General features: G+C 34.8%; 1 protein-coding gene across 1 annotated transcript; it reads left to right on the top strand.

Moving 5' to 3' along the window:
• The first annotated feature begins 1,340 nt into the window (after positions 1–1,340).
• On the top strand, positions 1,341–10,646 carry LOC136067071 (ADP-ribosylation factor GTPase-activating protein AGD2-like). Its single transcript, XM_065772333.1, has 5 exons — positions 1,341–1,657; positions 1,926–2,002; positions 4,260–4,360; positions 8,447–8,517; positions 10,166–10,646. Exons 1-5 carry the CDS (start codon positions 1,610–1,612, stop codon positions 10,385–10,387), a joined length of 519 nt encoding a protein of 172 aa, XP_065628405.1. The 5' UTR covers positions 1,341–1,609; the 3' UTR covers positions 10,388–10,646.
• The last annotated feature ends 1,259 nt before the right edge of the window (positions 10,647–11,905 follow it).

Genomic DNA, 11,905 nt, shown 5'->3' with positions numbered 1-11,905 from the left:
GTATAATCGCAGCTATTTTGAAAAAAATTCAAAACCTAAAAGAAGAACAAACATACACACTTGGTTTTTATTTGCTTGTACTGCAAACCTAGCTTCAATTTATTAAAAACGCGAAAAACTTTACAGAATCAAGCCCAATAACTTCAATCAATGGAGATTCGAATGTAGAAAACATGAGTGGTCACTCTCGTGAAAATATTTTGAGAGAGTGAGTTTTGATTTGTGTTATGTTCTATTTTGGGGTTAAAATGTGTTTTTCTAACGTCATAGGCAGAGGTGGGTTATGGAATATAAATAGAGCTTACCTTAGGTGGGTGAAGTGATACTTTTCAAATCACAGGAGGGCAAAGTGATTTTGGACTAAATTATAGATGGGTTTACCGTAATTACCCATATTTTTAATGAAAAATAGCCTCTGAGCACGCATTCATGCAAGTGCTCAATGGCTCTTCTATTTATTTATTTATTTTTGTAATTTAAAATAATGTTCATATCTATTTTCTAACAAAAAAAAAAAAAACCTAGGTTCTTATAAAAAAACACGCTAATTTAAGAAAAAAAGGGTATCTCTCCTTTTTTTGTTTCTCTTTCACATTTTTTTTTTTGTACTTGTTCAACTTTATCAAAAATAAAACCAAGTTGATATAATCTAAAAAAAAAAGTTAGAAAGTGTAAGGAGAGGTGGTGCCTAATTTTGTAGGATATGGAGAAACGTAGTGAAAAAAACTATTTTTTTAAAAAAATTTACCTAAAATTTAGGTATTTTATTTATACGTCCATGGCTTAAATTGCTTAGAAGCTCCTTAAAATACTTAACCTATAGCCGCGACTTAAAAACATGGCTGTAGTCTAAGTTTATAGCCGTGTTTGTTAAAAACGCGGCTATAAATTAGCTATAGCCACATTTTTTGTAAATGTTGCTGGATTGTCTTTTTGGTTTTGTTTTTACTTAAACATTGGGATGTATGATCATTTTTGAACCAAAAAATGAGGATGCCAAATAGGGGAAGCTTCTTAATAGTAGTATAGATATGGATGTCTGTTTGGTAGGTGTGTTTAAAAATTGAAAATTTTTGTTTGAAAATATTTGTAAAAATACGTGTGGATAAAAAAATGCATTGAAATACGTAAAATGTTATTTAAAAACTGAAAATAATTATTTGAAAACACTCACCAAACACCCCCTAACAGGAGACTTTCTTCTTAAAAGGGAAAAAAAAAAAACACGTCTAGGAGACTTTAGTACTATTTTTGTTTTGTTTTGTTTTGGATTCAGGAACTTTAGTATTAGTTGAAGAAACTCTGTAACGCACGGAATTAAATTAATACAAACACTCAATTTATGTTTGTTGAAACTATTAAAAAAAAAAAAAATTTATGTTTGTTGAACGAGGAGGAAAAAGGGTGCACATTCGGTGTTTAGTTATCCAATTGCCCATATTGCCCTCTCCCCTCACCTCACCTCACCTCACCTCACGTCACGTCAAAGTGTGAAACGACTTCCGATTGTGATCTTATTTCCTTTCACTCCGATCTGAAACTCAGAGAGAGAGAGAGAGAGAGAGAGAGGTTTTGCGTTTTTGGGTTGAGACTCGAGTCGAGAGAAACAATGGGTGCCTTTATCAAGCTGGACGATTCCCCTATGTTTCTGAAGCAGGTACAAGCCCAATCGGACCCTCTATCATATTTCTAATTTTTTTACTATTTCTATACTTGACTTGTTATAGAATCAGATTCTATATTTAATCTATTGGAATTGGATTCCACAAAAATAGTAATCAAGAGGTTGTATTTAAGGTTATTTTATGGTTGAAATTGCCGAACCCATGTAATTTTTCTTTGTCACTGTCTCTCTTTTTGTATTTAAAGAAAAAGTGTCATACTTCTTATTTTTTTTACTTCTTTCATTTTTCCATTATGGTCAGGTATATACGCTAGAACAGACGACTGATGTATTGAAAGATCGCTGCCAAAGGCTATATCAAGGGTCTAAGAAGTTAATGTAAGTCCCTCACCTATTCGCTATATACTTCATTCACAGTAGCATAATCTATGATTAGATTATGCTACTGTGTTCCTACTAGAAATGAGGTTTGATTTAACGTATTTTCTTTTTAATGGTAAGTTACACACTGGCTCTTGAAACCATGATCCAACCCTTCACATAGGACTTATAAGGGGAGGAGATGCCAATTGAACTAGAGCTCATTGACGAGGTTTGAATTAATGTTGTAGAAAAAGTGAATTGAATTGGAGTGCTACACTCTAGTAAAACAATAAGACACCCTGTTACTTTTTTTTTTTTTTTTTTGTTCTGCTGGTAGGCTACACTCTTACCCATAAAGGTCTTGAACTCATGACAGCCGTCACTTACTAGTGGATGAGTTTTGATTTGAGTTCAAGCTTATTGGTAGCTTTTCTTGCCTTACATTTTTATTTCTTGTTCTCACACAATAGATTTTCATATTTGTTAAGTATTGGATTATGACAAAATGGAAACATACAGCTATTCGATTTTTGGACTCTTTTTTTCTGTTTATTTGGAGCTAGATGGGTTATGCTGAGATCAGTTGTTTAGTTATCGGTGTGTTGGAAGGGCGTTCGGCAAACAATATGGTATTGAAATTTTTCATTCTTTTATAAGTAACAATAATTTTATTGAAATTTTACAAAGAATATGAAGGCTATAACTGATATGTGCTAGCTATATATTCCACAAGTTCTCCTATAGATGATTAGGGATAGGATTCATCTATCAATTCATACGTTTTTTATGGTCTACTCCCATCCAGTAACGTCCAATAGAGAAGAGACCCAACAAATTGAGATTTTATTCTCCTAATAGATAGCTCTTACCCCTCAAAAGTCCTATTCCGCTTCCTTTATGATTGCCACATCGGACAATATGAGATTATGTTCTATACTCTACTTTTAAAAATTTTCGGATTTGTTTGCCAACATTGCAGCACGCCTTTCATTGTTTCAGGGTCACCAGTTTTTGCATTTCACTCCAAAAGCTAGAGAAACAAAATTCCATCCATTCGACAATGTAGTAGCAAGTGGTCAGTGTCTTCACTGCTTGTTTTACATATGCAACACCTATTCACCATGAAAATTTCCTGTTTAATTAGATTGCCCACTTAGAATTTTTTCCTAACAATTTTTTCCCGAGTTTATTTTCCGGTATCAAACACCAAAGCCACTTCCCCATCAGAGCTTGGTTAAAGATTGTAAACTTCCTAATACCCAAGCCTGCATTAGCAATAGGAGTAAAACCTATCCCATCCCACCAACTGATGATTGAACGCATCTTCCAAGCCCAATTAACAAAATTACCAAGAGAGCACTAAATCCATTTTGAAAAAATATGCTGGTAATCTGAAAATTGTTATAAAATATATATATTTTTTATTTATAAAAATCACCATGATTACCAAGACAGAGAGGTGAACCAAACCATGTGGTTGCAAGGCTAAGGTGTCTGTATTGGCATTGACATTATTCATGATGACATCATCAGATAGATGCTGATGTCAACAGCCCTTATTATCTGACAATTGTTTCTAGATGCTTCTAGGCTTGGATCGTTACATGCTTTGATACTGAATTAAGTCGTAAAATATGAAGTATGAGAGAGAGAGAGAGAGAGATGAAAATAAGTTTTAGGGTTTGATCAATCAATCCCTCACCTTGGCACATATTATATTAGACTGATATAATGAGATTACAGAATACCCTTATGTTAATACAGAATATTTTGTCACTGAGAACTATAGGGCTTTTGTGTTGTTTATAGAATTCCCATTCCCTACAAATATGAAGCCCCTCTCAAAATGGAATGACTACACCACAATATTTTTCAGATGGTGAATCCTCACTTATGTACATTCAAGAAAGACCTGAAAAAAAAGAAAAAAAATCATTCAGGAAAGACTTCTGTAACATCTTAAATTAAAGAGTCCACCTTATATTTGTCATCTCCTGTTAGCAGTTGCCATAAGGTTTATCCTTTGCCCATAACCTCTCTCCTTTTGTAGATTCATTATCTTATTTTATTAGGGGGCAGAAGGAAACGAATGTTTTTCAATGAACATCCTATTTTTCCTACGATTATTATTATTTTTTGATAAGTATTTGTCCTACAATTATTCTTTTATTTATTGTTTAAAATCCTTGTGAAAATGTTTGCACACATTTAGAATTAAGGGTGAAGACATGGCAGAGGAAAGCTGCTGATTTCTTTTTTTACTTTTTTACAGGGCAGCTCTTGGAGAAGCATGTATTGGAGACGAAACCTTTGCAGATTCATTAGAAGCATTTGGTGGGGGGCTGGATGATCCTGTTAGCGTATCAATTGGAGGTTGTTGAGATCAATATTTATATTCTTATTTTTTCTTCCTCATCTCTTGGAAAATGGTTAGAAACCCATAGGTGCTTTGATAACAAATAATAAAACAATTCTCTATAACATAAACAAAATCATTATATAAGCTGTAAACACTAAGAAAATTCTGTTTGTTAACTATTATTGTTATCTACTACTACTCAGGCAAAATTCAGACCCCTGAACTTTTACTTAATTGCATCAATAACCCCTGAACTTTTACTTAGTTGCACATTTATGTATGGGTTCATAAAAGAATGAAATGGAATAGATTTGTTATAAAGAAATAGAATGGAGCGGAAAAGAATGAGGTATTATTTTTCTAGTGTGTTAGGGAGTTTATAAAAAGAAGGGAAGGGAAGGAAATGAAATGAATATAAACTTATACTCTTATGCTCATATATTTAATTTTTTTTAAAGACATTAGGATAAGAACATTTTCCCCTTTAATTAATGTGGGCAATAGATAGTTCCGCCACGTTTGGGAGGATTGTGTATAAGGAAATGGAATGTTTAGAGGCATGGTATTCCTTCCCACAAAACTCCCAAACAAAGGAATATATGGAATATTCAATAAAAGTTCATTTTAATCCATTTCTTTCCCTTCTACTACTGAGAAGTAGCAAATAGGTACTTTTTTTTCAGTTTTTTTTTTTAATTTATTTTTTATTTATTTTTTTTAAGGTCAATGATGGGAAGCGAACATGCTTGTAACTTGGCCACTGAAGGCCCATTTTTTCCCAAGTAATACCATTTGACCAATCTCACTTTAAGCATTATTGATTGGGAGCACATTAGAGAATGAGTTACTAGGCTTCCAATCACAACCAATATCATCCAATCTTGGTCAAATCGATGTTGCACTGATTGAAGATATATCAAGTTTGTTCCCATTCCCTAATACTTGAGATAAATTAGATGGTATTATTAGGGAACAATTGGGCCCTTTGGTGTTCTTTACTATGTGACAAGCACCTTGTTATTTTTTGCTGTATTTAACAAGTGCCTTTCACCAAAAGTTACAAGTTGCGGGCTCGAGTTCTAAGTTTGAGGTTGCTTCTAAATGGGTCCTTTAATTATGTAAACTTACAATCTACACCATCGGGTTGGGTATTAACAAAATATGACTGAGCCCCTTTTGTCAACTTTCGGTAGATTCTTGCTGTTAACCCGCACACCAAAAAAAAAAAAAAAAGTATTAGACAGAAAAATAGAAAAAACATCATTTTTAGGTTGGTTAATAGAGAAAATTTGATGGACCATAACGGAAGGGGCGCATTTACATCATTGTAATAGTCAAGGGTGTAAAATGCAAGTTTTGAAAATCAATGGTCTTATTTAGAAGTAACCCTAAATTTAGAGGGTTTATAAAGTAAATTTTTAGCATTGATATAAAGTTTGAGCAAATTGTAGTTTCCCTCTTAAGCATAGGGCCGTTGCAATATCATCACTTTAGTTTAAAATGGAACAATGCCCCTCTTTATCTTTTCATATCCCCTCCCTTAGTATTTTCCATCAAATTAATGGAAACTTCAATTTTTATTTTTGTGAAAAATGTGTCCAGACCAATACATCAATGACCTTAATACCTGTCAATAACAAACACATCCCATGCATAATTTGAAGGACCTTCTTTATGCATGTGACGTGTTTGTTTTTGGAGGGTATTCAGGCAATCATTGTGCATATGATGTGTTTGTTATTGGAGGGTATTAAGGTTATTGACCTGTGGGTTTGGACTTTTTTAAAAAAGAATTGATTTTTTGGTTAATTTGTTGCAATACTGAGGGAGGGATGAAACTGATGAAGGACAAATTAGGGAGTTTGTCTATGTGTTTTTGTGGTGGGCTTAGGGTTAGGAAAGAAGAAGAATTAGAGAGAAATTTAGGGTGTTCACTGCTGTATGAATAGTAACCATGAGAAGAAAGAAGAGAAAAGGAGGAAGAACCAACAAAGACTAACGTGCTTATTGCTCAAATACAATAATTTTAATAAGACACTCTACCTCTTTTGAATACATTGAGCACAATATATAAAGATTTTTTCTTGTACTAGTAGTAATAATACTCCTACTAGATCTAAAACTTTTATTCTTTAGAACGCTATTAGATTGGATGTCTATTGTAGAAAGTCATTCTATCTCTTCAATTTATGATTTGATGGATGCCTGTAATTTGTGTCCTTGATTGTATTGATCCCTAGCTGTATATGTCGTGTATACCTGGGTGGCTCTTTTTTAATGTTTGAATAAAATTTTTATTACTTACAAAAAAAAAAAAAAAATCCTACTAGTACTAGGATTCATAGTTTGACTAGTAAACAAAACCTAATTGAATTAAACCAAAGCCCATACATAAAGACCCATAAACTAAAATAAGACTTATTAATAAAATAAAACCCATGGTTCATAACTATGGCCTATACGTAACAATTGTAAAATTATTAAAATACCCTTGACTCTAGAATAACTAAATAAAATATTAAAAACCTAATTAACTACCATGGACACTTATTCTTGGGCTTTTCCTTAGCCTTAGACTTCCAAAGAGGATATTCTTTCTTGTGCCATGCTATGGTTGTGCTATCAGAAGTGCAATTGCATCTGCATTTGCCTATACTTAAGGGGCATGGGGAAGTGCAATAAAAAAAAAAAACCTTGTCTCTAGAATAATCAAATAAAATATAAAAAAAACCTAATTAACTACCGTGGACACTTCTTCTTCGGCTTATGTTTTCTCTATATTCTCTCTCTCTTCCCTTCATTAGATTGCATCTTTCTCATAAACCAAACAACCACTATCCCCACCATCACCACTACCACCACCACCACCACCACCACCACCGTCAAAACCCATCACCACCATCACCATCAAACCCACAACCATCATCACCACCACTACCTCTCTCATAAACCAAACAACCACCATCCCCACAAAAATCACCACCACCACCACCACCACCACCTCTATCGAAACCCATCACCACCACTATCACCATCACCATCACCACTACCGCCATCACAATTACAACCCACAACCCATCACTAGCACCACCATCAAAACCCATCACCCAACCACCACCACAAGCCTTCACAAAACCCAAATCAAATAAAAAAATCATTGCAAAACATAACTAAAAAACCTCATCACCCAAATCTGAAGAAATAGAAAAAAACCCAAATCTGATTCTGAGAGTGAGAGTGGACGAAGTGGTGGTTGGCGGCATGGCATGGCATGGCAAGGACAGCCGACGCTGTCTGAGAGAGAGAGAGAGAGAGAGAGAGCAAACGTGAGGTGAGACTGAGGTGAGAGGAGAGAGAAAAATGAATAAAAAAAGATAGAAAAATTATAGCATGTGTATCCGTACCATGCCAATAGTAGAAGTGTACTATAGCAAATGCCAAATTTATTTGGCATTTGGAACATCTGCTGTTGGTGGGTTTTTGGTGTTTGGTGTGCTAAATGCTAAAAATTTAGCATTTAGCACACTTGATGCTAGTGCTCTAAAAGACTAATTTGCTATAGTTTGTTTTTGGTTTTGGTAAGTGGTACCTTTTGAACCTGTATTGAATTTGCTAATAATTAGTATAAGAGGTATTAGGTCCAACTAAATGAAAATTTAGGGGGTGTTGGTGCATTTTACCCTTGCTATTATTAGTTGCGATTGAGTACTTGTCAAAAAAAAAAAAAAATTATTGCGATTCAATGGATAATTATGATTAATATTACTGATGTTGTTATTGTTATTATAATTATTTTTCTGATATACTTATTTTTTTTTTTAATGATATTATTGTCCCTTATTGTCTGAGTTGCAAAAGAATATCACTTTTAGAATTTTGAGAGGATGTGCACTACTTTGAATATGTAGATTTTTATCCTTTAATATTTGTTGATTTTTATTTTTAATAGAATATCAGGTCCCAGTTACATGGCAATGGGACAGTTGAGTTACTAATCATGTTCAAAATTGGCTTTAGCAATATTGGAAAATGGAGAATTCCCCACCTATGTTGCTTGCTAATCTGATGATAACCAATGTGAAATTATTCCTTTATTCCAGGTCCAGTTTTATCCAAGTTTATTACTGCATTTCATGAGCTTGCTACTTATAAAGAGCTTCTTCGTTCCCAAGTGAGTCCTCAAACTGCCAATCAATGAAATTGTTCTTCCAAATGTTATTGTATTATGAATATGAGAGATGCCATTTACGTTGTTAGTGTAATGATCCCACCCCAACTATATAGATATTGTCCGCTTTGTTACCCATACTCTCACGGTTTTGTTCTCCCCTCAAAGCACACAGCTGTGAGGAAAAAGACCTCTACACATTGAAGGGAGATCACTCCTTATAAGCACATCCTTATGTGCTTCTTTAGGCGACGTGGGATTTCATGGATTGCAAGCCCACCTTTTGAATTTCTACAATCCACCCTCCTTACTAGCACGCATGTGGGGTCCACACTTCCAACTAGGGCATGACTTTGATACCATTTGTAATGACCCTACCCAAACTATGTTGATATTGTCCACTTTGGTATCCATACCTCTCACGATTTTGTTCTCCTCCTAAAGCATATAGTAGTAGGGGAAAAGACACTTACACATTGAAGGGAGATCATTCCTTATAATTGCATCCCCATGTGCTTTTCTAGGCGATATGGGATTCCATGGATTGTAGGACTCCCGTTTGGGTCTCTACAGTTAGTATCAGTGGATCCAAAGCATCATTCTTCCTTAAGACTAAGCAATGATAAATTAGTGGTCTAGACACATTTTTTTGCCTTTCTTACTGTTCATATACATTTGTTTTTAACATGCTACCTTTCACTACGAGCTTTGTCTCTTGATATTTGTATTTATTTTCTTAAACCTGATCTTACTGCATTTTTTTTTTTGATAAGACAATAATTTATTATAAGGAAGATTGCTCGAATGCGAACGTCCTTAAAGAATTACAAATGAACGCTCAAGAGGTCCAAAAAATCAATGATAGAACTACAAGACACCCTCAAATTGCCATACAATATTCAAAAATAGTTCTCAAAAAACCATTTTCATTTCTTGCATAGATTGCTCATCATTCTCAAGAGTCCGGTGATCCCTCTCTCCATATGGTCCACATAATGCAATGCAGAGTAGCTTGTCACGTTGCCCTATTACGGTGATGTCCAAACACCCCTCTCCAAATAGTCAACAAATCAATTACTTGGTGTGGCATAACCTAAGGAATCCCAAAAGCTGGAGAAGCCAAAGACCCCATCTTCCTAGCAATGGACGGTACAAAAAGTGCTCGTCTGTTTAACAACTTTTCTTACACATAAAACATCTATTAACAATCACTAGCTTCCGTTTAACAAGTTTATCTAATGTCAGTGTAGAATAAAAAGCTGCTGTCCATACAAAAGATAACAAGAATATATTGTAAGCCATTGAACTAGTGCCAAGTGTTATGGGTGTTTGTTGCAAGTGTTTATAGTGGGTTAGAGGGATATATATATATATATATATAAAATTATAAAGTTTTGCATTAGTAGGTGATGCTATCACTTGTTACACCATTAAAGTGTGATGGGAAGAAGTTGCATCTGTAGGTGATGCTATCACTTTCTATATCTCCTTATTAGTTGAAGGCCAATGCATTTTTACCTTCGCACCCAAAAAAAAAAAAAAAAAAAAAAATCCCTGATTAAAGTGATGGGAAAAAGCTATATCTTTTGTCCTTTTTGGTGTCTGCTTGGAATGTTTATTTTATATTGAGTTGACAAAATCTGTGTCACAGGTAGAACATGTCTTGATTGACCGGCTTATGCACTTTATGACTGTTGATCTGGAAGATGCAAAGGTAGACTCTTATTCCACTTTAGCTGTGATGATAATACTTTCTTGGAAGTTGACAAAGGCTTTGCAATATGACTCTAGTGTAGATGATAATTTATGTCCTGGATGGTATTTACTCTGGAGTCTGGACTACGTATTCTATAATCTAGGAAATAAGACATAAAAATTACTCCTGAATATACAAAATTGCAGCCCCAATTTGCATTTATGTTATGCTAGTATAAGAAGGAATAAGTGGTAATATAATGTGCCAGATACTAATATGTTGTAAATTCTATTGTTTATTTTAGTAAGTATAATTAGAACTTTCAATAAATTGAAAAGGCAAATTTGCCTATGAGCTTTAGCTCAAATAGTACCTACTCCCTTAGTTCAAATTGCAACACCTCCTTTTGTAAGTGTGAACAGAAAGATTAATTGTATTTCTTCAACTTAATAATCTAATTAACCCTAACACACAGGTTTTGACCCTAACAGTTCAATCTCTTCCAAAATATCTAACATATATTTCCTCTATGATATATTAATTTCTAGCTTGGAACACAATGCCTCAAATCCCAAGAAATAGCATAGCTTTCCCAAATCCTTAGTTTGGAATGAAGAAGTAACGTCTTTAACTCAGTAATCTGCTTTTGGTCATCATTAGTTATGATGATATCATTAGCATAAACTATAAATATTTTTTCCCTCTCTCAAAAGTGTCAAATAGGCAATTTTGCATTCCAACACTGACTGGCATTGCTAAACTTGCCAAACAACACTCTAGGAGATTATTTGAGTCTATACAAGGCTTTGCGTAGTCTACAAATCTTCCCTAACTCCCATGAGCAACAAACCTAAGTGGTTGCTCTATGCAGACTTCCTCCTGTAACTCACCACGTAAGAATGTGTTTTTGTCATCTAACTAAAATAACGGCCAATCCAGATTAGTTGCTAGGGATATGAAATAGCAAATAGAAGAAACTGGTGAGAATAGGGTTCAGAATAATCAATACCATAGGTCTGGGTGTGCTCCTTTGCCACATGAAAAGCCTTCAAGTGCTCAATAGACTCATCAGGTAAGTATTTCACAATTTATACCCAACAACAGCCAACAGTAGACTTTCTTGAGGGAAAAGGTACGAAATACTGGGCACCATTCTTGTGAAGGGCTAACATCTTTTTTCCCGCGGTTGTCTTCCAACCATTTATAGACAGGGCATCCTAGACATACTTAAGAACAAGCATAGAAGAGATAGGGGTGGTGAAAGCACGGAGATGATGCCTCTGTAGGAGAAATAACTTTAGACAGGTGGAGGATGGGATGGAGATGGATCTGCAGGCTGGTAAGAAGGCTCAGTAGATGGCAGTCATCAACAACTAAATACCTGTGAAGGTTTCCCTAAATTTGTGAGGACCATACACCCCTGAAAAAGGCCAAATAAAACCATCTGAGATACGCTTAAATTTACAGGAAACAGAGTGCCTCCCCACTGCTTCCTGTATCATTTCCACCACTCTTGTGTCCCAAAGAATAAGAATACCCCCGGAGGATCCTGCTGAATCTACGGAAAAACCCAAGCAGCAAATTGGTTAGGCTGAATAATTCAGGCCATCCCTTGGGACATGTTCTTCACTTTTGTTTCTTGCAAACAAACAACATCCACCCTCCAACTTAGCTAATTCCTCATTCTCTGACGTT

The sequence above is a fragment of the Quercus suber genome, unplaced genomic scaffold (assembly GCF_002906115.3).
Source record: "Quercus suber isolate HL8 unplaced genomic scaffold, Cork oak 2.0 scaffold_57, whole genome shotgun sequence".
Taxonomy (NCBI): Eukaryota; Viridiplantae; Streptophyta; class Magnoliopsida; order Fagales; family Fagaceae; genus Quercus; species Quercus suber.
The sequence above is the reverse complement of the archived record's forward strand: the minus strand, read 5'-3'. Positions and strand labels throughout refer to the sequence as shown.

Coding starts and splice junctions, on each gene's coding strand:
- LOC136067071 (XM_065772333.1), top strand. CDS start 1,610: ATGGGTGCCTTTATCAAGCTGGACGATTCCCCTATGTTTCTGAAGCAG. Junction 1,658..1,925: donor CCCCTATGTTTCTGAAGCAG/GTACAAGCCCAA, acceptor CATTATGGTCAG/GTATATACGCTAGAACAGAC. Junction 4,361..8,446: donor TGTTAGCGTATCAATTGGAG/GTTGTTGAGATC, acceptor CCTTTATTCCAG/GTCCAGTTTTATCCAAGTTT.